Source organism: Bombus affinis, chromosome 8, assembly GCF_024516045.1.
Source record: "Bombus affinis isolate iyBomAffi1 chromosome 8, iyBomAffi1.2, whole genome shotgun sequence".
Taxonomy (NCBI): Eukaryota; Metazoa; Arthropoda; class Insecta; order Hymenoptera; family Apidae; genus Bombus; species Bombus affinis.
This window is the reverse complement of record NC_066351.1, coordinates 11774452-11801943: the sequence shown is the minus strand read 5'-3', so window position 1 is coordinate 11801943 and position 27492 is coordinate 11774452. Positions and strand designations below refer to the sequence as shown.

Here is a 27492-nt window from a genome sequence, read left to right as displayed (position 1 = left end):
AAACTACGCGCGGCTAACTACCGCAAGTCCCGGCAGCTCGATCGAACGAAGACGCAAGTTCTTCTAGAAATACGCGTCACAGCCTCTCCCACGGAAGGAACGTTAACGTCCGCTCCGCCGAGTCACAGCGTGGAAAAAGGGCGTAGGGAATATTAGTGGAGGGTAAGAAAAGTGCACGGGACTGTGAGTCATCGAGCACCACATGCGCGATTGGTGGCACAGCTTACACAGATGCGACCAGAAAGGAGCGAGATATTTGTCTACGATACGCGGTTACCCATATACCCGACCGGCCTGTGTCACATTATCCGGCGTATACGGTGTATCTCAACAAAAGTCACGGGAATCAAAAGTCTAATTGCGCGTATCGATACCAGATGTTCGCATCGCTACACTCCCAAGAATGCCATTACGCGTTGTATACACGTGACGAAAAAAGATTTCGCTGTAAAAATAAATCAAACGCGAACGTCCATAAAGAAGATATATCGAGATTAGTGGGGGCCAGTAAAAGAACACGCGTGGAATTTCCGTGCAAATTCGCAACAGCCAGAGCACGCGTGTCTGCTTCGGGGCATAAGTCCGATATACCCGTACGGCGGTCGCGTGACGCCAAGTTCAGGCGCAATGGAGCATCTTCGAAATTTCTTAACGATGAATTATTCATTCGATCGGGAACGATTCGACGAGGAATAAAATTCTTCGATGCAGGAAGATCGTCCCCCGAGCGCGGAAAAATTGATTCCGCGGCGGCACCGTTGGCCCTGGCGCCATCGCACACGGGTTCCGACGTCGCCTTCGTGGTTGCGGAGTTTGGCTTTCTCGAGCGAAGATGGGACGGGAACGACGTTACAAAGGGCCCCGCGACAGACGGTAGGCGCGGCCCGATGAAACCGAAAGAGAAAACCTCGAGCGCGGCAAGAAGGCAATCGAAGAGAGGAGAACGACGCGTCGAGCAGAAGAGAAAGGGAAACGCAGGCCAAGAGGCTGCAAAGCCGTGGGTAAGCCGATATAAGCAGAGTCAATTTCCAGCGAGTGTTCGAGCAGGAGGAAAGGATTTTGCTTGCACGACGACAAAAAGGCAATATTCCGTTCAGGGCCGGGCACGAAGCTGTAGTCAGAGAAAGAGGGATACGGAGCGCGAACCAAAGAGGAAGAATCGCGCGAGGAGCACTACCTTTGTTCTTCGAGACTTACCTAGATACTTTTCAATAAAGTTACTTGGCACCCACCACCGTGCCGCCGTCAAAACTTCTCACTCCACGAGCGAATCGACCGAGGAAACGGTGGACCGTCTTCAAGCATAACGACCGATCGCTTCTGCGATTTCAGCTGGAGCAGAAATATTTTCAGGAACGCCGTAGAAGAATACGACTGCGTATCCCGCGTTATAGTTATACCCGATTTCGTATTCTTTGGATATCCGTGCCAAGTATCGCGCGTGACTATCGAAAACCGTGGCAAGTCGTTGTATCTTGCCGACGCAACAACGTACCGTTCAATATTTGAAACTTTAATTCGACCACCAAACTTCCAGACGATACTTGGAATTCGAAAAACAGATCGCAGATACGTAGCGTTTTAGGGGCGAATCGGTCAACGAAAGAGTTTCTTCGACTTCTTTTCGCGGCTGTGAATTATCACGAAATACAACATTTAAAACATCTCGGCAGACGAGCGAAACGCGCTTCACAATCTATCAGGTCTGTAAGTATGAAACCGGAATTTGCCTATAGATGGCCCCAACTCATAATGTAGTTATCACTAAACTGCGTCATTGATGCCAAAAGTCTTTGTTGACATCTCACAAACATTTTCGACTCAGAACAACACGCACTTTCTGACCAGTACTTCGCTTCTTACGAAAATGTACGAAAATGGCTCGATGACTGGTTTGCCTCAAAAGAGCGACAGTTTTTTTGACGTGGCATCCACCAATTGCCAGACAGGTGGGAAAAATGTATAGCTAGCGATGGGCAATACTTCGAATAAAATATTTTTAATTATTTTCATACAATAAACGTGTATTTTCTATACAAAAATTCCGGTTTCATATTTACACGACTGGCAAGATCGTGGCGATATATCAGAGCATCGAGGATGTGGCTGACATCGACCGTTCTCGTATTTCCTCGCGGAGGGCGTTGAATATTTAAAAATTGTAATCCTCCGGTGGAAACGCTGGCACGATGCCGACACTCTCCGGGTAGCCAGCTCAAAAATCGAATACTCGCTAGAGTGAAATACCGTGAAGCGGTCGCTAACGAGGAACACCGGAAACATCGAGCCACGACTCGAGGCAAAATCGTGGAAGATTATCTTGACGTTAGGATGCCAACGATACCATCCGGCAGCAAAGCGACGATTCCATTTTGGTTCAAACTCCGAATCGCAGCGTTACCGGTCAAGGTTCGATGCACGATCGAGTCGGAGTCTGAAACGGTCATTGCCGGACAACGGTATCTACCGCAGATGGGTGGTAAAATGGTTTCAAACGATTACACGTATTTTGTGACGTCAGGACGCGATCGTTGCTCCAAACTCGACGCAGCGTACAACTCTCTTGTTGTTTCTCAATTTCGATGTTTGTCGCTAAAAGCGGGACGCGCTTCGAAAAATACATCGCCGAAGAATACTGTGCCATTGTTGTGCGAACACGGGCGAAACCTAATTTATCACGAAACGTCGTATAAAATGTAATTTATCCGAGAAGATCATTGCGATATTAGAATATCGAGGGAACGCAGCTGAGATCGATCACGTATATAAACGTGCTCGCGTCGAAAGTAGAGGAAGAGCGAGAGCGAGCGAGAGAGAGAGAGAGAGAGAGAGAGAGAGAGAAGGAGAGATAAAGAGGGGGCAGAGGCGCCTGGTATTCTCAGCAAAAACGATGCATTGTTGAATATTTAAAAATTCTAATATGAAAAGCCTCGGCGTATCGACGATGTTTTCAGCATCGTTCGACGAACCGATCTCGTCGGCGGACGAGAAAGAGGAAGGAAGCATAGGCGTTTCGGTTTTCAGCAGGCATCGAGGATGGAAATACGAGCGGCCCTCTTGTAAATGCAACCTCGGTAGAGAAGGAGGAGGGGAAAAGGGAGGGAGACGAAGAGGCTACCTTGTTGCAGCACGATGTGCAGATGCACTCGGCTAACACCGTGCACCGCGCCCTCATTCAATGCATGGCATACCGGTTGCATCGACTTTTCTGTCTGATTTTTGCCCGCTGCTTAACTCTTTCGAGTCTTTTCAATATCTTTTGCCAGTGCCGTTCCGCTGCGCCTTGTATTTGCCGAGCTTAATACATACCTATCTTTTTCTCTGTTGCGCGATTTTAATCCTTTTAGTTCCGAACGATATCGCATAATGACGTGGCTGTTGGCTCTGACAGCCAGCTAATCCCTACTGGTCACGTATAATTAGTGAAATTAAACGTGGCCAGCGTATCGGCCCGACAGGGTGGAAGGGTTAATTACACGGCGTTAATTTTTCGTTCGATACCGAACGAGATGAATGATACGCGTCGTACCGAACGGTGTCGGCAATATGGAAAATTCGACTAATTTTTACTTTTAATCGTCTATCGAATACCGCGCGTCCGCTGACTTTCCATCGATTCTTCGTTATTTATATCACGGATTTTACAGGCACGCGCGCTTACGACATTACCGAATAAAACGGTCTCCAGTTTACCGTTTCATATTCGAGGAAACATCGCGTCGCAGCCGGCGTCCCATATTTCACAAAAGTGTGTTTCGATGTTTCCCTTCCTGATAGGAATTTCTCGCGCCGTGCCGCGCCGCGCCACGCTGGCTAAAGTGACCCCCGAAGATGCACCGCGACGCGACATAGCGACAGCCCACCCTCTTCCTTTACATCCAAACTAACGAGCAAAACGCGTCCCGAGATCATAAAACGAAAGAAACCATCGGAACTTTTTTTCCTGTACCTTTTTCCGCGCTTATTGTTAGTATCCAGTTACGAGTATGGAAAATAAAATTCCAACGGTCGACTTCGTATCGCGCGTTCGACATTCTCCAATTCTCGAGGATATTTCGAGTTGAAACGTAAGACATCGAGCAAGAGGCGGCGGCGTTCGAAGGCTTGCGTGTGCAAGATGGAAACGCGAAGTCGAAGAGCGTATTCCCCTTCCCCAAGCTGCAAAGAAGAGCACAGACGAAAGAAAAAGAAAAAAAAAAGAGAGGAGTAGCGTTTCACGAATCACCATTGCAACGTCTCTTGATCCAAAGAGAAGCCTGCCAACTGGGCAAAGTAGCTCGTTGTCCCGTGATGCGAAGGGTGAGACGTCCCGACGACAAGGCGCCCGCGCTCGCGCATCCGACATACGATCTTCGACGACGTATACGCGAATAAATTGCACGCGATATAACGACCAAGCTGCAGACCGTGCGGAGGCAATAAACATACAAATCTATTAGCCCGACGGTTACTTCGTTGTGGCCAAACTTTCGTAGCGTGGATTTATGTGGAAACGCGTTATATCCGGAATCGACATCGCTTTGCGATCTTGCCGGCGCGAAAATGCGCAAGTTGTGTCGCTCAGCAGGTATCGAGACGCGTAAAACAAACTGAAATCGCGACATCGGAAGATAGCGACGCGGAGAGCGTCCTGGTTGCCGATCAAACGCGTAGCGTTCCGAGATACTCGATTACAAGGAAAGCGGGCTGCTGCGAGCAAAAACACTGGAAACGGAATTAAAGGCAGTTTGGTGCCAGAAGGGGAAAACACCCTGGAGGAAATAGCGCGTGCGAAACAACTAAAGTAGTTACGAGATTTTCGATGGCGCATAGCCAATTTTCGTCGCGACAAAATGTGTTCCTGTTAAATTAGTTTTTGCCGCGTGTGCGCGGCACTTGTACGGAAATGGCGCGCACCGAAGACGAGGCCGGGAACAAGAACGCGAATAAGAACGAGAACGGGAAGGACCGCACGTAACGTTCGAATACACGCAATTTCTTTCGCGTGAGTGCGCCTCATTCGTTACCTATGCATCCACCAAGAGAAAGCATGGCAGTCACGAGGAAAAAAAAGAAACTGCGAGGAAGCCCATCGTGCAGCGAACCCAGCCGATGGAATCTTTCCGGCAACCGTAGGTCGGTTCAGGCGTTCCGTGGTACGAAACACGAACAGAACTCCGTACACGTGTACAGGAAGAATCGCACGCGCCGCCCACCCCTCGTCCCTATTTAAACACCATCGTCTTTTCAGGCGTTAACTCGGTATTTAACCTAAATTGCCCGAACGCAGATTCATAGGGAGCGCGTGTAAGTAACGTCGAAGGCACGCGTGTTACGATTTGCACGGGTCACGAGCCACGGGGATAAGTTAGCGGGGTTAGTAGCGCGGTAAGTACAAAGTGCACGGGATACACGTGCCGTATCGAACTCGAGCGTCGCACCGCCACCCCTAGAAACTTATTCGTACAAATCTTCTTACTTTGGATTTCCGAGTTTCTCTCCGTCCACGGATAAGTTCTTTTTTCGAGTACACCCCACAGCGTGATTCTCGCAACGCCATCGAACCGTCCGTCTGCCACGTAATGTCGACTCGTACCAGCGTTAATCCACTGCGATGTGCGGCCATTTTTCACGTTCAAGCGTGTAGCACGCGTGCCATCGAGAAACACATAACGGAGCTGTATGCATCGTAGTTTCATTCAGTCTGCAGAGTGGTTATGCGCATAGAAGCAAGAGATTCAAAGCTATTCCGCGTGAAGCTAAGTGCTGGCTAAGCATTTCTCTACACAGCGAATACACGGAATAATGTCAACTGGCGAGCGGAGAAAGGGAGAGAGTCGAAGCCGAGAAGGAAGCAGAAAACCGCGTCACCGAGAGATAGAAGCGGAGGAAAATAGAAGAAGTCGACGGGGCGCCAACGATAGGACGATTTCTTTTTTCATAAAGCTTCACACTGCTCGACGGGATAAGACTCCTAGCTTTGGTGCTAACGCGAAATGAATGGCGGCACGGATAACGGGCGGAGATTATATTATGCATCGTTAAGTACGGAGATAACAAAAATAGCGGAGGAGAAACGAGTTCCGTCGAGGCGAGTTTAATTTGATCGCTTCTTAAGCGTTCGCGCAAATTTCACGTAGGTTAACGCGAATGCTTTGAAATCGTACGTCCACAGAAGGGGGGAGGGCGTGTGTTTCTTCCCATGTAAAAGTCAAAGCGATCCGGATAAACAACGTCGAAGAAGAAACGACGAAGAGACGCGTTAAACGATGAAACGAATTTCGGCGGAGACGCTTGTCACGGCGAAAGTACATCGCACGCTGATGGAAGTTGTATCGCGACGCGATGAAATTATTCCAGAGAAACTAACAAACCGGAAGACAGAAAGGTAAGAGGGGAAGAGCAACAGCGAAAGAAGATTCCGCGAGCGTCGCGAGCTACCGAGTCTGGAAACGATAAATATATCGCTAGTCGCGTGCACACATCTAACTCGTTGCATCTCGTTCACGGTGACGCACATCTCGCGCGAAACGCAAGAAGTAATTACGGGGAACGTTCGCGCAAAAGAGCAAGCGGACGGAAGAACGGAATATATTACAACTAAGCGCACAAGGAGGGAAAAAACATGGGGGTGAATAGGCCTCGAAGCGCATTCACCGTACCACCGATCTTTTGCACGAGCGTGTACGAGCACGGATTCGCCGCGTATCTCTTTACATAATTTCTCTAACGATAACATATAGTAATTAGTTGTACAGCGACGAGCATTTGAAGGTTCAACGAGCTCCGAAAGAGTTTTCAAGAGGAGAAGGAAAACCGAAAAAACTCCGTTTGCCCGATCTCCTTTTCCTGTTTGCGCGACACGGCGCGACTTTGTCGTTACTTGAAGTACGTTGCAATTTTTACGCGCAATCTCGGTACGCTCGAGAAACGATGAAAAATCGAAAGCCGCGTAAATATGGGCTCCGACAGGCTTTATTGGTAAGCTTGCGTACGCGATCGTCGTTATACAGGCGGAGAATAAAGCCATAACCGTAATCGCGTGTTTAGAATTTGATGGCTATAGGTAGCATATTTATGAAGTACGAGGCAGGACTAAAGTTCCGATTACCACGCATGCATATGGGTCAACTGTACGTAATCCCTGATGCAGAAATTCATCGTACACAATATACATAGGTGCACGTCGTACCGCTTGTATATACGCCACGCGTGAATTTCAATAACATATACGCGCAAGGTTTTGTATAGAGAAACGAGGTCAAAGAGAACCGCTCTGATCGATCAAATTATCGCAGCAAGAAACTTTCTCGTTAATTGCACGAAGAAACAAGTAGATTAGTTATATCTGGAAAGAAAACGTGAAACGTTCGAATAGCGCGTCGGTTACTATGTTAAACACACGTGGAGTAATAAGTTCTCGTACAACATACATATATCGTATCGCGTTTTCCTAACTTTGTAGCTTAGTCATACAGGACTTAAAACTGGCATTCTCAGATTTCTAGCGCATGACCCTTAAAACCCTAGGAATTTCAAGGTTGTTTTCATTCAGGGGCATTCAGAAATCTGTCCGTCGTGTTTTCATTCATGAAAGCGTCCCTTTCCTTCCGACCTGCGGTCATCTTCTCCTCTTTTTGTCACATTTGTTTTCTCTGCGGTTCAATTGTTCCTTTATTAGCGAAACTCTCTTTTCGATGGTTGCTCGTTCGCTTTTGTCGTTGAAATTCCGTTTTTAATTTTCTTCGGGATTTGGAATGACCACCCTTTTACGACTCGAACAGCACATCTGCCTTTTTTGGGAAAGTCCGAATTTCCTACCTCTCAAGATGTAAACCTTACGATACAGACCTCATCAAGAGCCTAAGCGCCCGTTGGGTCCGCTCTAAAGTAAGCATCTGGTATCAATCAGCAACATCAGAGGATATACGCGCACGAGGGTACACAATTACAAGATTGGAAGGAACAGATTGCCATCCCATAAAAACCATGATAAGAAGGGAAACCCTGGGGACGGAGAATTAAAATATAAGGACCAGGCGAAGCTTCCTCAAGGAATCTTAAACCAGCCTTCATCCGAGCCTTCATCGTGTTATACCAAACAGTGCACATAAATCAATTATACATAACATTACTCGGCATCTTTAATCCACTTCCACCTTGAGCGTTAATAGCGTTCGCGATTCGCGATATCAACCGATCAGTTGCAACCTGGACTGATCGTCACCTAGTTGAGCAGTCGCAACAAATTTCTCTTCTTGTTTTTCGTTGCTAGAGTTGCTTGTTCTTTGGAAGTCCCTCGACGCTAAAATTCCTTCTCGATGGAGAAGCAACGTAAATATATAGGGCGAAGTCCCGACAAATACGTACAACTCCATTGTTCGTGGAGATTCGAGATGGACGTTGTTCACGGACCCGTTAGGGAACTCCGTAGAAACGTTTACAGGACTCGCGTAATCGACGGTGATGGTTTTGAAGTAAATGATCGTTAGTGACCATGCTGATCGAAACGATACCATCGAGCGAACAGCGTTCGCAGCAGGTAATTTGGCGAAGGAGTGGCAATTGGTTAGTTCAGCTTCTAACATCTCGACTCTTGTAAAAATCGAACAGGTAGAAATAGATTCGAGATGTGAATTGTACCTTGTCTCGTGATGCTTAACCTGAACTAACATCTGTTTGCCGACAGGTTTATCTGTCCTGTCGATCTATTTATTCTAATGTATATAAAGATCCATAGTAGCAAAATTCTCGTGGATTTTCAATTCTAATCTACACGCCTCGCATCCACTAACCATCGCATCGTTGCACGACCTAATCCTCCTAATGTCGAATCGTGAAAAATTCTATACATCGCGTTAAACGAAGAGGTAAAGCTAGACAGATAGATAGATAGATAGATAGTTAGATAGTTTTGGCTAAATATTGATCGCGTCCGGATACAATGCTACCGTAATTCGACGAACAAAATTAACGAAGCGATTGAATGGATACAGAATAATCCTAACAGCGACGCAACGTGTGCCAGTCCAGATAAAGACCGGATCCTTTCTCGTTGACTGGCAGAAGGGAAGCCTTCACGGTGATTAAGTCGCGTCCGAAAGTACAGCAACGCTGCCGTCGCTATTCGAAGGGGCCAAGGGGAAAGCCAGAGTGGAGAAGACCGAAATATCGACGAAATCGGTGCTACCCCGACGTCTGCATGAATGCTTAACGCATTCGGTTTATCTCGCTCTTTCCGTTCGTTGCTTCCTGCGTTCCGGTCCTCGCTTTTACCAGCCTCTCCCCTGTACCTTTCCCTTAACACGAAACGTTTGGGAACATCGTTTTCACCGCACGCTTTCCTCGATTTTCAGCAACAAGCTACAAACACCTTGATTCTGCCTCGGCACATTATATATTTGAAAAGTTGCGCAGTATTTCGTAAACGATGCACGAGTAAAAATATATCCTCGTTTACTCGAAAATATCCGGAAACAGAGATCCGGGCCAGTCTCGACGAAAATCGTTTGGTATTCTTGGTCGAAAGTCTCTTCCAATATTCTCGAGCAGAACACTTCATCGATTTTTCCCTAGTGCACGGAAACGAGCTGTAAATTCACCGGGTATCATGATGCACGATCTAAGAACGCGATAAATCCTGTTACCAGCACCGTGACTTTTCGTTTCTGCTCGTGTCGCGCCTTCGTAGCATGCATTTTGGTCCTTCCCATATGGATTCTTTAAATTCTTTAAAGCACCACCACCGGAGTCCTTCGTCGTTCCGGTTTATACGGACGAAACACAGCGGCGTGTCTTACCTTTCTGCGTTTCTTCAAAAAAATACGCGAGCCCGGTTCTCCCAATAACATTAACGCGCTACTATCATCGGGCGCTGACAATTACACGTGCCCTGCTGTCGTTGCAAATGTCTACAATTTCTCATATGAAAGAATTCTTTTGATTATTTCGCGAGAAACTGTAATTGCACGAAGCAGAATTTACAGGTGCGCGCGGACCGATTTGCCCGTTTCGACGCCCTACGCGCGTCTACAAATAAGTTAAACCGATAACGGGGCGGAGCTTTCGCGAGCCGCGGCTTCTCGGTATGCATATTCCTCGATTTTCTCCGAGATACTTCGACGAAGTCTTCGACGTTGTGTAAATCGGCGTTTGTTTGCGTGCAACAACCAGTGCACCCTTTCGTTACTCGTCGTTTCTTTCTTTCCGTTTCCCATCCGACGGTGTGTCTTTCGTTTCATGCAAAGTTCCACGGTCGTAACTTCGTTTGTACGCGGAGAAGCAAATGTTATTTACGAGGGAAGCCGATGTCGTTTCTTCCTGGTGCTCTTAGTCGCAGAGCCGACAGTGGCAACAGCGACGAAGTGACAGTCGACGACACAGCCCGACGAATCAGCGATTCTGATTGGAATTCCTTCTGTTCCAATCAAACTTCTATTTTCTACGGGGCTCTTGTCGCGCGACTATAATGGTAGCCAACAGCGACAAGGAAGAAAGACAGGAACGAGAGAAACACGTGGTCGCGAGAATTAAACAAGAGACAAGAGGAAATTCGTGATACACGGTGAAAATTATACATCGGTTCGATTTTCAACGAATCGTCGTGAAAAGAGATCGGATCGTTGGCTAAAAAGATTTCTCGCAAGACGATGGTGGTGGAACGATTCGAAAGTGCGTCGGACGGCTTAACGATAGACTGTGCTTGGAAACTCGACAAAGGCAGATACAGCGACGCAGAGGGACGGATGGAAAATCTGGTAGAGGGTTCATCGAGTTCGATCGTTTGCGGCGACCGATTGGAAGAAAACAACGAGCGTCGAATCAGAGGGAAGCTATCACGATCTGCATACGCGCGACGATAGGCACACGAGATATCCGCATTGCGGTTACACGAGCTTTTTAACACTTTGTGCCTGTGCATACGCGAGTGTGTACGATACGCACCACCGCAGCCAGTAAACATCAAACTTGTGTGCCGGTGACTGCCTGTGGGTGTCGTCCTATGCAAGCACAAAAGCGAGACAGGGACAGGGAGGCGAATGGATGAGGACGACGATTACGCCCGGAGAGAGAAGCGGAGAAAGAGGAAGGAGGATGGGAAGAGGGGTTGCCAGTAAGCAGAGGGGTTGACTGAGAGAGCGAGCGAGGGCGGTGTATTTGTGAGAGAAGGAGAGGTCAAAACACGATATTAGGTTTGGACCTGGTCTATGTATGTATACACATATGTACCCACGGTGGAAGATCGCGGTACTAAACGCGTGCGGAACGCTCGGTACGCCCCTGGAATTGCATCCATTTTCGAGAGAGACCTCAGTCTCCACTGATAAGCTATACACACGCGTCTACATTGCCACGGAGTAATATATAGGCGAGGTGAGATGTCGGGATGCATGCGCGATCCCGTGAAAGTCGTACTCGAGCCGATTCACGAGCAGCTTTCAGGCTGCCACTAGGTAACACCGTGATGTGGGTATTTGCTCCTACGATAGCACGGACCAACCTATCGACGGAAAACAGCACCGGAGTTTGTCCGCGCGACTATTTTCGCTGATCATCTCTGACACTTGGTCAAATTTATCGCGCACCTTAGAAATTCTATCCACGCTCGCATCTCGCGATTCCGAAGTTGCAGCAACGGCGCACCGCTTCCGGCTCGCACGTTCTACAAACGCGATTGAAAATTCCTACCTAACAATACCATATGTATATCTTTTTTTCGCGTCTGGTACACAATACGTGGAACGCGCTCGACGCAAAAACGGGGGCACAATTTCAAGAATTCTATTCGTTCGCCCGTCAACGTTCGACGACCGACGACTACCTGACTTTTCATTTAAAACAAAAACGAAAAAAGAGGGAGGGAGCGGGGGGAGGGAGCGGGGGGAGGGAGGAATGAAAAAAAAAGGAAAACTATTAAAAAAACGAAGGAAAAGGAGAAAAAAAAGCGAAATACGATGCAAATTCAGCTCTCTATATACCGCGGGGTTAATTTCGCACGGGCAGGGCGTCAGGATCCTGTCACAGCGAGGTCTATGGCCGCAAGATTGGCAAAAGGACGAGGGGAAAGGGGAACAAGAAAGCTTCGATTGATCGCGCAACCAAGAACGATCAGCTAGCGACGAAAACGACGTATCCCTGACCGGCCTTGAACGGGCGACTTTGATGGAACGACCAACACACTGGAGGCGCATCTTTCGCGATACGCTTTCGCTTCTTTTCGCTTCTCTCTTTCGTTCGCCCTCTAGCGAACAAAGTTTTTCTCGTGGCAAAAAGAATTTTATCCGGCAGCCGGTTAACGGCAGTTTTACGAATCGGCTTGCCCGGACACCGAATCGACCCGGCCCCGTGTGTCCCTGAATAGAACCGCTTTTTTACGAACCAACAAAATGGCTCTACGTCGAAACCCCGACTCTGGAAAAACTGTTATTGTCGCGATAAGTTTAGCTTTTTTAATACACCGCTTGTCCTTCTACCACGATATATATTGGCTGACTTTCCCACTTCCCGCCACCCTATTTGTTGTCTTCTTTCGGAAGCGACATTCTTTATTTTTATTTATCGCGTTTCGAATCTAAGACGCAAACAGACGTACTCGATCGAAGGTATTTGATCGCGAAACGTCGAGAACACGTGAAGGACGCGTCTAAAGCGGAAGGGACACAGCCGAGACGGTAATCTGATGGTTGGAGGGAGAAAAAATAAAACGAACGGTATTTCATCCCTTTAAACTCGACGGAACGTCGAAGAAACACGGAACAACCCTACGAGCAAGAGATCGAGAACAAACGGCTTAAGGTGGCCACCCCCGTCGTCTCCCTGTTCCCCTTTGTCCGGGAAGATCGCGTTATCGGTCGACAAAATATTGTTATCGTGCCGTAGCGATGGTGAATCACTGATGCGAGAACCCGGCGCACAAAGGGTGCCGTGCAAAAGGAAAGTCGATAACGATTGACCGGTAAACGTATTGACGAGGAGCATCGACGCGAGGGCCAAAGCGAAACGGAACGAGAAATCGTGGCGAACATGAGACCACTACCTCCAAATACGCTACGGCATTGCCACGCGAATCGTCAATCCAAACTTTCCACGTAATCCAAGTTAGACAACGATCGTACCTACGACTTTGACATGGAAAATCTATACGCGTCGAAACGCGTAAATATTGCCCACGTGATTATCGCCAAAAATTCCTTCCCATCCGCTTCCTCCCCGGCAACACTTCGGTCCATGTTTTCCCAGAGGATGATCCTGTAACCCCGTTTCCAGTTGGTATTGCGATAAATTAACGCGGTTAAAGAGACACCAAGTTACGTATACAATTATCGTAGACGACGTAACTGCCGAGGGAATCAGATGACACGTGTTTCGCTCGGTTAAATGGCGCAACCTCAAAACTAGATAACTCCGTGTCAATTTAGCGAACGCAAATAGATTGAAGGGATTCGTTGAATTTCAACCAAGTTTCCGAAGCACGTAAGAAACATACGATACTTGCAGAGCAATGACCGTAATCGTATTAACGTCGTCGACGATTGGCCGTAGCTTAAAACTGACGAATCGAAAACTACCCCCGACTCGACCTCAAAGACGCGATACGAATAGACGCGGCGAGACAGCAATGTACCCGAGTGTTTTGGAGCTTGTCCATGTAACAAATATACCAGGAAAAGCCATTTATCGAAGACACGTTTACAGGTTTCGGATAAAAAAAAAAAAAAAAAAAAAGAAAGAGAAAAGAAGACTTTTAAGGGAACACTCGGATTCGTAAGCGAGCATTCGCAGATAGCGAATGCAACATAACGAAGGTAGCGAACGAAGAGTACGCGGAAAGGGAATTCACGTGTCTTTCCATTAATTTCCATCGGCACTGGTTGAAAACGGGTTGTACCACGGCTTGCGCCCAAAATCAATACGGCCCTGCGTGTAATCGCATTTCCCATTATTAAAGATGCTTGACTGGTATGTACAAATGCGATTGTTCCTGTAGTGTACCGCGTTGATAAATATTCCGAGAATGCGAGGAGAACCAACAATCACCGGATAACGACGTCGCTCGTGTCAGCTTGTACCGATGAACGACGGAGACGACGATGCTTTTGTTACAGGCAAGCACGTAGCCTGCATTAGCGTTACACGACAACGGTTATAGTAGCTGACAGAATTCCAAGAAGTCAAGAATCGACGGTTCGTCGTTTCATCCTAGAGAAAAAAATCTTTCCTCCCTATGTATATTATCGGGACTACGACAATGGCCGGAATTTTTGGATCCTGCGAATCGATTACAGATATACTTGGACACACGAACCGCGAGACCCTGTTAGAAGTTTAACGCACCTTCCACAATTTACCCATGCGTGGAACGCCTCTATTTTCCCCCGTCTACATTTATCGTTTACCAACTAGGTACATTGCATAAAACACTTTGGTAATATTACGAGATAAAACAGATTTCACGGCTGGTAATTGTTCCTTTGATGGTCGACCTTTTTCTACCGTGCGGACACCGGCGTGTTCCCTTATATATTAATCGAGAACGCTTTTATCTCGTGACCACCGAGAATATAACGTCACGAGGAAAGTTCATATTATGATCGTCGAAATGATTTGCAGCACAGTGTCAACGGTGTCGTCGACACTTTCGTGGTTTACGTGTGCTTCTGCGTGCGCATACAAATATTTGATGCACACGTACTTACGTGGCTTCGGACTGTCCGAAAATTCAATGCCCTCGTCCATACCGATACAGGGGAGAGATTTTAATCGCACCGCGAACCTAACGAATTTCGATCTCGATACGCCGTGTTACAGGGGTTTCTTATCGAAATTGTTTTCTAACTCAGGCTATGTTGATGAGTCACACGTCCTATGAATGAAAACTCGCTGACACGTTTCATTCTTACGTTATCCTCGTGCCGCTCGAAAATCATTCGGTTCGCCGGAAATGAACGCTCTAGAAATGATACGGATACGTGCCTTTTTTTCAAATTTCCGTTCGATAAAATGCGTATATCTTTTCGAGCGATAAAGCACGGAGAAAGAGATATAATGGATGAAACACGCTCTGTCTACATATTTGTATTGAAATTACAGACGTACACCATGCTTGTTACGGAGGGTAATGAACCCCGTTAGTTTGTATCGGTTTACAGAGAAAGAATCGACTACTGAAATATACATATATCGGTGAAAGTAAGCAGTAGCGTTCATTGTACTCACCGCAATGCAGTGACCTCCACGCTTGTATCATGCAGAGCTTCCCTCCTTCGTCGCAGCGAGACTCGTGAAACAGGGGTTGAACAAGGGCTGCTGTTCGTGACAGGAACCACCGCATAACCAACAGTCACGTTTCTATCAGCACATCGGTTCGTAGAACGGTCACTTTCTACACCGCACCACACGCGTTCCTATCAAACCAACGAAAACAAACTACCGCTTACTTTGTAAAGAAACATCAGCAGCCGCAAGAAACGCGGAAACGGAAAGTTTTTCGAGCTTGCAGGGCCGCCGAATCGATGTGTGATGTTACACTTCCCAGCTGTCTTTTTTGATTCTGCGGATGTGCCCGCCACTATCACCATCTGACGACAACTCTTCCAACTATTCCGTTCACGAGCCGCCGCGAATATTCAAATGATTAACCAAAAATCGACGACCAAGTATTCCAATCTAGATACCTGTAAACGCGGATATAAAAGTAATATCGAAGTAGTTATGACTCAAAATGTGATTATAGGGATATAATGAAACTATTATCTTTTACAATAGATTACGCAACATGGTATAATTTATTTGTATATATAGATTTATTTTTCCACAGCATTATTTAAGAACATAAGTTAGTTTGTAAACATAAGATTATATATATATTGATCGTAAAATTAATTCTTAATTATTACAATGTGTAACTTCGCCGTATTTCGATAATAATGAATAATCGCAAAAACTAGCTTACAAACATTTTGTTTACAAGTTCATCTGTCACAAGTACAGTAAAAATGTACGTACCTTGTAATCGATATATTACAAGAAATATGTTTATATTTACATACAATCTAAAGGGAGGTAAATTGGAGTTAGAGTCACATATTTTTGCAACTTACGCAGATACATGTGGATAAGCTGATAAATCATTTCTGTAGTATGACGTTATGAAAAAATTAAGTCGCTGTATTTGTGAGCTTGCAACAAATTATCTTATATAACATTTTAGTAAAAATAATAAATAAACCTTGCATGTTCTATATTCTATTATTCACTAATATATGCGAATTCTAAAGTAGATAATAATAATAATAACAATAATGATAATAAAAGAACAATTAAGTAAATATCTTGAAACGTGGGCAACTAACAGTCTTAGCTTTTAACCCGATTAAATTATAACTTAGTGTTAGAAAAAATACTACGATTTCCAAGTAACATTGGCTTTTTAAAAAATATAATACATTGAAATGCATTGTTCCATTCTGAATATAATACGTTTATCGTGTAAATGCAAGAAGCCGAATTTTCGTCATTAAAAAACATGCAGCGTATAGAAAATCGAAAATAATCATAATTTAAGGCCACAAAATTTTTGTCGTAATAATAATATTTATTATCTAATGGGACGTATCTGTTTACAATAAAATAAGCTGTACAAATAGGATGGAATGTTTCGTTAGCTTTAAATGCTAGTTATTTGTTTAGAATACTTGTTACTTTTTTGAAATAGCTATTATTGTACAAAGTAGGCATTTACAAATTTGATCACGATATCTTCGAATAATCAATTTCATAGGTAGTATACCATTTTTAACGAAAGAATAGACTATGTCCACTTTTTCGTAAATTGCTAAAATATATAAATAAATTTCGCTGTTTAAGCAATTTGATGTATATATTCTTTTATCTTATTTAATGCTATATACAATGAGCTAAGTATAATATGCTTTCCATCGTCAGTTCTTAGAAGAACACACAAGAAGAACGCTGTCCAATACGAAAAATTTTCGATTTGTTATACGAATAAACTATGTAACAGATACGTCTGTTCCAAAAAAATAATTTATTTTTAATTATATCTATGATAAATTAAATGATGTCTTTTACCATAAATTCATAAATCGATCGAAAATGAAACAAATTACGTATTTCACACTGTCTGTTATTCTTCTTGCTACATCTTCTAATAGTATAATTGATTTTCCAAAACTTTCTGTTTACACATTTTTGCGACTATGCATATGTTTTCAAGAAACAAAATTTTCTAGCCTTTGTTACTACGATAGAAAATCTAAACGTGCGTAATACGTGAGTCTTTAAAGATTTAATTTCTTTATATAAAAACAAAATGTAAAATTATTACATTTACAAATTTCAAACAAATTATTGATTTAAAAAATAGTGTTTAATTTCGTGGAAAAATTAGAAATCGTCATTGAAAGGGATCTCGTTTTAATAAATTGTGTTATAAAATTAGACCAAAGAAATACGTATATATGTATAATATTAAAATTCAAATCAATATTACACAACAATTCATCGTAAATTATAGCGTCATTGTATACAATATAATTTGACAGATGTTCATTTAACTTGAATGTAACTGAAATTCGATATATTTGAAAATCGTACTAAATCCTACGTGACAAAATTTAAAACTTCTTTTTTCGTCCATTATATATTTTAGTATAATTTGACTTTTTAAATATGTAAACTCATATTATTTATAAATTCCTTTAACAAGGCATTTTATCAACAAATTGAGATAAGTAATTAATATATAGATTATTATCTCTTATCTTAAGTTATTTACAATTAATACCAGATTAATGTTTTTATAGCAGCAAATAAAATTTTCCCAAAGAACTCTTTTAAAGTATAGTAACCATCAAAATATGGAATTACATTTAGAACGTGAATGAGTTAATAAATTGTAATTCATCAATTGCTGAAACAGCATTTGAGATTACTATCAACTTTTTTCCTCCTGTTTGTTAAATATAGCCTATAATTTCTAAAGTGCATCATGCGTAAAATTTTTTCGAATTATTCGTAGAGGTTAAGTAATATCTAAATGTACTTTTCATTGATTTGTCTTAATGTTGTAACTAGCAGTCAAAAGACACCTAAGTCTTCAGAGTGCAGAAAAATGTTTATCCTGTTAAATAGTTAATCATATTAGACAGTATACATGGTTGTGTATCTATATGTATGTATATATGTACATTATATTACAGATATCATCATGAAAAGGGGTATTTCGTGCTAATCCACTCCAGCAAAACCTTGCGAACCTTCAATTGCTTTTATCAATTTCTCTCTCAATTGTTGATAACTTTCGTATGGAGGGAGATCTATACGATTAAAACTGAAAAGGATACATAAATCATCAGATATAACTCTACACTTTCTTTGGTTTCTTTTTTCAAATTTTTCAAATGAGAAAGATTACTATAATTTTTAATCCATCTTACTTTAACAACTACACATAAGATTAAACATTATGTTAAAATTTACATACCAGGTATGAGCTCTTGGATAATTTTCTGGTGTACCCCACTTCTCAATTGTAAATAATTGTGGACCATTGCTACCATAAAGTTCTTTAAAACCATTCATAGGTACTCGCGATGTACCAGTAACAAACTGTAAAAGTCTGGATCTCATTTCATTGCTAAATGAAAGTACCACACGCCAAAACCACTGAACAACGATGTGATTAGCGTGATAATCTCCTTTGTACAATGTGTTTTGTTTCCAATCTCTCACGTCAATATGTTGAATACCACACATTAATAATTCTAATTCATTTTCATCAAATATTTTTACCAGTGTTGGTGGTATAAGAGCATTAAATCCTTCTAAAAATGCATTCATTTGTTCTTGAACCCTTGATACAAAACGCCACTGTATAACTAAAGCTATATATTCATCTTTATTTTCGTCTGTTAATGGTATATTAGCACCATCTGGTTTAAGTTCTCTTTGAGACGTATGTCCAAAACTTTCTTCATCAACACAAAACGTAAGTTCCAATTCACTGGGGTCATTTTCTTTAATCCACAATAATGAATTGTAATATTCTGAATCAACGCTTTCCATATCTTTCAAATCAATAGATTTACCTAACATCATTTTATAAAATGGACGAATGAAAAATGCTGTAAAAAAAGATAGGAGCTCCTTTTATATTTTTTCTTAATGAAATGTTTTATATCTTCTGTATAATTGAAATAATTCTTACCATCCAACAGTTTACCATGATACACAGCCATACCTGCTATGCGACCAATAAATTTGAAATAATTTAAATGTTCTTCATTACATACCCCCGAAAATGGATTAATTTGCAAGGTATAATTATCCCTACAAACATTTCAATTGTTATTATTTTTTGCATTTTATAGAATGCAAATGATTTTATACATAAATATACCTACGTAGCAGAATATTCAAATAATCCATAGTAAGGATTAAACATTTCTTTAGACAATAGGAAAAACCATTCTCGAGCGAGACCTCCATAATCTAAACCAACTTCTCCTTCAAATTCAACCCATAATTTTGTTTTCAATATTTCTACTCTGTTGACAGAACTAATTATACGATACGAATCTTCTAGGATATTATTTCGACCAACTTTTATTTCAAATTTATTAGGAACATTACTCTGAAAAAAAATATGGCTGAAATATAAGAGAAATCAAATATGGATAAGTTTTGTACAATCATATACTTACAGGCTTTCTTAACTGAGATTTAAGATATTCGTATTTACGTTTATAATCTCGTGAATATGGTACAGCCTGTGAAAATATAGGAATATTAACAAATTAAATGAGTTATACTTCATATATCACGATCTTTGGACTAAAGAGACTCATACCGGTCCAGCAATTTGAGGATTGGACATGCGAGGATCTTCCCATTGTGTTGTTCTTGTATCTGCAAAGCAAGAATAGAAAAACAAATATTGCATGATCAAAGCCAAAATTTTCGAGCTTTACAAAATCTTGGTAAACATTCACATACTATGATCAATGAAAAATATTCGGCCATCCGTATGAACTCTTTCTTCCCAACCTTCAGGAAGAGGACCAAGCTGATCTAAATCACTTCTTGGTGTAGTAGAAGGAGCAATGTGATTAGGTATTGAACTTGGTCGCCCTGTTCGAGGATCGATCCATGTTGTTGTCCTCGCAGTGTGATCAATAAAAAATACTCTACCATTCGGAGCTATTTGCATACCCCACCCAGGTGGTAATCCCTCGTCACTTGGCGCAGGAACTACAGGTTTCGGACTTTCGATCTAGACATCGAATCAGTAACAGGAATTAGGGTAAATAATTTTTATAGTATTCGCTGTTGTTATTTACAGTAAAATGCTGTACTAACTTGTTCAGATGATCGTCTAGATCCAGCTGGACTATCCACACTATCATCACTCTGCAAGTACAATAGTAATATATTTTCATACAACATGTACATGGATATAATTTCAATCTATTATTTTACAAAGAAATTTATATGTTATACACTTTCAACATTTTATAATGTATTACAAATTTGTTATCATTTTTGCGTAATAAATAACAAAATTAATCAAAATAGTGCAATATGTCAATTACAGAAATACAATTTTTTTTAACACTAAGAGTACTTTTTAGAAAGAATGGTTAGTTTGTAATACCCAACTGCATGGTGAAGTTTTGTAATAAATGTTTTAAATTGTATTACAACATAAAGTAATACAGACAGCAATGCACTACATGAAAAATATATATAATCTCTGTTTACAAATTATAGCCTTTATTTTCGTCAAATAAATGAACACATGTAAATAAAAACAGCTTATACAATCGAAAATAATCATATCTATGAATGAGTACCTGGTCTTCATATTCACTAAGGTAGCCGCGTTGATCAACAGAATGTCCAGAGTCTGACGAAGTATCCCCACTACCCCCTCCCCTATGATTCTCAATCTCATAATTTCTCGCATCCGAATCTTCGCCATCCTCACGGAGAACTTCACCATCCTTACACACACATGCACAAAATTGCTACATACTGCATGCTAAATACTCTATTTGTTAGAAGGTTTTTATACTGTTTAGACATTTATATTCATATTTTTGTCTTTCAATAATTCATGCACATTTTGACAGTTAACAGTTACCTATTAAAGCACATATCTATAGTTAAACAGAGTATGATGCGTCTATATATGTTAAATGGGGTTACATAGGCGTTTGGTTATAAACTTTTTGTTAATTTACACAATTAAAAAGATAACATACAAAGCAAAAAATATATGTGGCAACAGTTTCTAATCTACTCCCACCTAAAGATATAAATATATTTTTATTATTAAAAAATATATTAAACGTAAACTTTGAGTTTTGTGCGTGTGTGTGTATCTTTTTACACACAACAAGTCTACATAAACTCTAAGTCTCAAAATAAAGTATAAGACATAATATTCTGTTATAATAAAAAAATTTGGAAACAGATTCTAAGCTGACTAGTTAGTAAATTCATTTCATTTTTTTCTTTCTTTTACGGTATTTACATTAATTATATAACCGCCAATATTACCTGATTAATTGAACTTCTGTGTCTATTTTCTTCATCGGCACTAATGTGAAAACGACGTTGAAATTCAGTTACTGCAGTATTGAAATTTCGCTCAATAGTCATATTTCCACTAGGTGATGTAGTACTATAAATAAATTCCAATATTTCCGCATTATTATTTATACTTATTATGCAATAAATATGTTGAAGCAGATATATATATATATACACATCTGTTACATACGATTCTGATGGATGTTCCCATTGTGTAAATCTTGCTACATGATTGACATAATATGTTCGCCCATTTGCATCTTGTCTCTCTTCCCATCCTGGTGGTAAAGGTCTGATAATCATGACCTAAAAGAACATTCAATTAAAGTATTAGTTTATATATACACGAGTAGAGTCATCTTTAATATTTGTAGTTTAAAGTATAGATGTAACTGTGCATACCTCTGCAGCTTGTTCCACAGGACTATTATTTACTGGTTGTACCATTTCCCAGCCTCCTGAGTCTGATGCAGTATCTCCATTATCATTGTCCACAGTTGATGAGTCAGAAATGTATGCATGATACACTTCCAAGGTGCCTTTTACTCTTGAACGCTGACTGGAATGATTACTAGCCATATCCTCGTAAGTTATTCATTTTGCATTTGCAAATGAAAGATACAAAAGAAATATATTAATGAACTAAACATGAAAATTCGTGGTATGGAGCCAATAAATATAACTAGATCCAAAACTGACCCAAAACATGTAACAGTGCATATAAAAATAATAAAAATGAAAATTAATGAATAAAAGTAATGAATTTCAATTATTTTTATTGTATATATAATATATTGTAGCTTGTAAAACCATATCTGTAGTTTGAGGCCAAATAATTTTAATAGGAAGCTAAACAAATTAAATTTTTAAAATATACAAAAATACACAGCTTTAAGCATATATTATAAAAATACTTACCTACGTGGTCGAAGTAAATAACGCCTAACAGGAATTGTACGACCTTCTTGTTCTTTAGGTAGATTAATCAATGTTAATTCTACCATACCAAGAAAATCATCCCTTGTCAATCTATTCTCATCAAAAACTTGTAACACCAATTTATGATCGACAGGTTTAACCTAACAATAAAGAATATATATTTTCATTAACATATTGAATTTATCTTGACATTAAATTATATTATATCATACTTACTCTAAATATAAATTCTTCTTCCCAGACAGGATTCAATGTCTTTTTTTTAGTTTTCGTAAGTGCAGAATCTATTGTCTGATCTCCATTTAGAGTATTTAAATCAATACGCACATAAGGATCGCTTGCACCAAAGATGTCCTTTTTTGCTAATTGGTGACCAGCGATCACTTTTAATCTCAGCTTTCGGGTAGCTTCATCTCTCTATACACAATATCAAAAAAACAAAACAAAAACATCAACTAACGCTAGATTCTCAAAATGTTAAATAAAAAAAAAGTTAAACTTGTCATGTCTTTTGTTTCTATTAATAACCATGATAAGAATTTTCTGATTAGTTTTATATAGTTTATATAATAAACAAACAATTAACTATTTTATTTATATTTTATTTAATACGTCAAATATAAAAACACAAAATATAAAGCACTACGAAAATAAATAAAGTTATACATAAAAGATGAAAAGAATATACTGTTTTTCAAGTTTAATTTAGATGGGTAATAAAATATAAAAATATTAATATTGATGCATTTTATCAATTTATTGATTGTTTTGATTAAAAAAATATAGAGATGATTTGTGCTACGATTATTAATAATATAAACATTTTATTATCAACGCAATAATATTATTAATCATAAAATCAACAACTTTGTGGAAGTAACACCCTTTCTGAGGTCTATCAATCAAAAATCCAACCTGTACTTGTCAAACTGTCAAAATAGTTACGTACGGATTCTCCGTCAGCTCCAGACGTTGGATTATATCCATAAACATGTTCCTCTGCCATTAACGTTATGTGTATTCAATTTATTCTTAATCGTTGATGGCTACTTCTTACAATTTTACTAGGTTCACAGTTTCTTATATGCCATCAAGAAACCTATTTTGTCTTAACCCCTCTCGGTTACTATTGCACGAACGAAACGGATATGACATACTCGCGCTTAAAGATGGCTAACTTCCTTTTAAATATTCAAACGTGACTAAAATCCATCTCAATCATTTCAAATAAAAAAAAAGAATCATTATTGTGTATATGTACATTTTATAAAGTATATTTTCTTTAATCTTTATCAATTTTATCAGTATTAGAACAAACAAAAATTGCTGGAAAGTAGATTACGAAACAATATTAGATATCCTTGACACGAACAACTTCTAACGCGCCTGCGAAAATCTCTCCAAATTTTTCTAAATAGACGTCTTTCGTTATTAAATGTAGTAAGTTGAACGACGTAATCGAAATTGTAAGAATTTAGTTTTTCATCAAAACATTATTACCTTCCAACGCTACGTTTCAACGATTGATGCGCATAAAAAGTGACTCACGTGTTTTCTAGTATATCTGTTTTATTTGTTTTTGTGATTTCTCGAGTATCAAAGTATTGTTTTAATATCAGAGAGTCTTTGTATTGACATTAATAAAGATGTTAAAATAAAATGTATGATAATAAGCTATATTGTTCAGTTAAATTTCCAGTTTAATATCATGAGATATGATAAGAATGAATAATTTCTAAGTTATTATCTCTTAAAATAATGCATTGTACAAATATCATATATACAAGGAAATATGATTATTTACATACTGCAGGTTCTGTCAATGAAAAGCGTCCTGGTCTTCTGTTAGCTTGCAATGCCCGAGATGCAGAACGATGCTGAGAATTCCAAGTATAAGCACGAGTTCTTTGAGGAGGTGATTCAACACCAGCATACATTGGGTAAGTCAAAGTACCAGGCATCTTGTGTTCTTAATCTTTTAATAATAGTTTTAACACATTAACACAAAAATTATTCACTATGATATTACATGTATTTTATTCTTTTTATGTGTAATTTTATATAATTATATAAAGATAGTATATTTGAAATATAAATGATTATTGCAACTGCTTTTTATAATCTTTAAAAAAGTATTAAATTTCATTTGCATAACAAAACCTTTTGCAAGTTAACTATAACATTTTAAAGTATTTCATATATGCTCTTAGGTGCCACTAAGCGTAGTGTAGATCATATAAATAAATAAAAACTAATTGTTTCTATTTGTTATATAATAAATTTATAAGATAACATAATAATAAAAAATTAAATAAATAAATGTACTAAATACTTGCATCTAAGATGAGTAATAATATTGATATTTAAAATAAATGTATATTAATAAATACTGATAATAAATCTTATCTGAAATTATTACCAAGAAATGCAGAAAGAAGGTGCACAAAGATGTAATATATGTGTATATATATACACATATATATATATACATTTAAATAAAAATTAACACTTTAATATTACACGTGCACATAATTCACTATTAACTGATTTCTGACTTATTTATATTTAAGCTACAAAAGACATAATGCGTGGTCGCCCATAACTGCAAGATCACTTATTTTCAATGCGAGCATTAAGTGTAAAAATCGTTTAAGATAAGGAATGCTTTAAATCATTAAAGTGATAACACGTATTTATTCAACATTCAATTACGAATTTAACCAATACATTCATAAACTTCATAAACTTAAACTTCATAAACGTATATACGGGTAATTACTCCATCAAATATTCTGAAATTAAATAAACAATTATGAAATTATAATGAATAAAAATTCATAACATATATTTATTATTATTTTGAACAATCGTTTGTTTCTAACAATCGTGATGGTATCAGTTACTACATACTCAGTTACTCATACAGCAATAAAACATTTGATTGTGTGTGATAATTTCAACTAATTTTCGTTCTTTTTATAGGTATGGTGGCGCCTTTGGTTACCGTCTGAAACAACTAACCTTTATCTGTCGTTAAATAGAAAAATGTTGAACATTTGTATCAAAGTCTGTTACTTGTAATATGTGACTACTTGACCCATGGAACTTAATATATGTATTTGAAATATTGTATAATAGACATGCATGTGTATTTGTAAATATGTATATACTATTCATGTTAAATGTAACATTAAGGTAAAAATATTGCCAAATTTATATTATGCATACATATATGTGCTTACATTATAATAAATGCGTATTCAAATTTATTCTTGCATATTTTGTAGGTTAATAGAATTTAGTTAGAGAATAAATGTTATATACTCATATCTGAATTTTAAAAACTGTTAAAATGTTGCGAAGACGGAATGTTAATATTAAAACTGTCAAAGAATTGGATGGATTTCCTAAAGTTCCTGAACTATATGTAGACAAAACTGCAGTTGGAGGAACATGTAAGTTTTTTGTTTTACTATTTACTGCTCTAATTATTAAATATAATATCTTACTTTTACAAGTACGATTTTTATATTTACAGTCTCTATATTTACAATCTGCACTATTGCATATTTAATAATAGCTGAAACAAGTTATTATCTTGACAGCAGACTACAATTTAAATTTGAAACAGACACAGATATTGATGCAAAATTGAAAATAAATATTGATATCACTGTTGCTATGACATGTAGCCGTATTAGTGCTGACGTCTTAGATTCTACAAATCAAAATATGATTGGACATGAATCATTAGAACAAGAAGATACATGGTGGGAATTGACACAGGAGCAGAGATCTCACTTTGAAGCTTTAAAAGATGTGAATTCTTATCTAAGAGAGGAATACCATGCGATTCATGAATTATTATGGAAATCTAATCAAGTTACTTTATATAGTGAAATGCCAAAACGGTACATAAACTATATTATTATACCCGTAATTGATACATATTATATAGATATATCAATACATCTTGCAGGACCCATCAACCTAGTTATCCACCAAATTCATGTCGCATTCATGGTAGTTTAAATGTTAACAAGGTTGCTGGAAATGTTCATATAACAGCTGGAAAATCATTATCATTTCCTATGGGACATATACATATTTTAACTTTCATGACGGACAAAGACTATAACTTTACTCATAGGATAAATAAATTTTCATTTGGAGGACCTAGCCCAGGTATTATTCACCCATTAGAAGGGGATGAAAAAATTGCTGACAACAGTAAGTTTGTATGAAATGTAAATATAAGTATTATAATATTTATAATTTATTTGAAACGAAATATATTTTAGATATGATTTTATATCAGTATTTTGTGGAAGTGGTTCCCACAGATATACAGACTTTACTGAGCACTTCCAAAACTTATCAGTATAGCGTAAAAGATCATCAGAGACCAATTGATCACCAAAAAGGATCTCATGGAAGTCCAGGAATTTTTTTTAAATATGACATGAGTGCTCTTAAAATAAAAGTTACTCAACAACGTGATACAGTGTGTCAATTTCTAGTGAAATTATGTGCCACTGTTGGAGGTATTTTTGTTACAAGCGGTAAATATCAATTTACTTGAATTATTTTGTGCTGTTGAAGATATTTTTTACAGAGAAGATTTTGTAGGTATGGTAAAAAGTATTGTACAAAGCTTTTGGTATATTTTGTGTTGTAAATTTTTTGCAACTAAAGAAAACAAAAATGACCAAAAATACCCCATTCCACCTACTGCCTCAAACTATCAATCGTTTGACACAGCAAATCTTCTGAATATTGCAGTACCAGAAAATGTGGATATTGTATTTAAACCTCAATAAAGGTAATCTTTTAATTAGATATTAAAATAATTTTTAAATATACAAAGCTAATAATCAATAAATATATTTGTAACTTTTCTGTATATACCAATAAAATTAATGGCGATTTTATATTTATCAGCCGTTCTTTTCTTCTTTA

General features: G+C 39.1%; 3 protein-coding genes across 11 annotated transcripts in view; 1 reads left to right on the top strand and 2 right to left on the bottom strand.

Annotated features, from left to right (window-relative positions):
- Positions 1-15540, bottom strand: part of LOC126919165 (semaphorin-1A) — a 145587-nt gene extending 130047 nt beyond the window's left edge. For both annotated transcript variants that reach the window (XM_050727923.1, XM_050727924.1), the window contains exon 1: positions 15196-15540. The gene's annotated coding sequence lies outside the window, so the exon portion shown is untranslated. The remainder of the gene's footprint in view (positions 1-15195) is intronic.
- Positions 15541-16552: 1012 nt separating this feature from the next.
- On the bottom strand, positions 16553-25100 carry LOC126919162 (E3 ubiquitin-protein ligase Nedd-4). 6 transcript variants are annotated; one of them, XM_050727914.1, is made up of 17 exons: positions 24953-25094; positions 24342-24508; positions 22750-22950; positions 22513-22673; positions 21997-22165; positions 21785-21900; positions 21562-21685; positions 20853-21002; positions 20359-20409; positions 19996-20272; positions 19850-19908; positions 19704-19769; positions 19404-19633; positions 19208-19329; positions 18485-19124; positions 18189-18331; positions 16553-18121 (listed from the first exon to the last, which is right to left on the bottom strand). In XM_050727914.1, the coding sequence occupies exons 2-16, from the start codon at positions 24492-24494 to the stop codon at positions 18229-18231; spliced, it is 2622 nt and encodes an 873-aa protein (XP_050583871.1). In that variant the 5' UTR covers positions 24495-24508; positions 24953-25094; the 3' UTR covers positions 16553-18121; positions 18189-18228. The 6 variants fall into 6 exon arrangements, with proteins under 6 accessions (XP_050583871.1, XP_050583872.1, XP_050583870.1 ...); XM_050727915.1 differs by having other exon boundaries at positions 18199-18331; XM_050727913.1 differs by having other exon boundaries at positions 16553-18331.
- On the top strand, positions 24347-27470 carry LOC126919179 (endoplasmic reticulum-Golgi intermediate compartment protein 2). 3 transcript variants are annotated; one of them, XM_050727961.1, is made up of 7 exons: positions 24347-24473; positions 25516-25728; positions 25821-25988; positions 26072-26444; positions 26492-26763; positions 26835-27095; positions 27163-27470. In XM_050727961.1, exons 3-7 carry the CDS (start codon positions 25886-25888, stop codon positions 27351-27353), a joined length of 1200 nt encoding a protein of 399 aa, XP_050583918.1. In that variant the 5' UTR covers positions 24347-24473; positions 25516-25728; positions 25821-25885; the 3' UTR covers positions 27354-27470. The 3 variants fall into 3 exon arrangements, with proteins under 3 accessions (XP_050583918.1, XP_050583919.1, XP_050583917.1); XM_050727962.1 differs by lacking the exon at positions 24347-24473 and adding an exon at positions 25158-25304 and having other exon boundaries at positions 26513-26763; XM_050727960.1 differs by lacking the exon at positions 24347-24473 and adding an exon at positions 25158-25304.
- Positions 27471-27492: the final 22 nt, after the last annotated feature.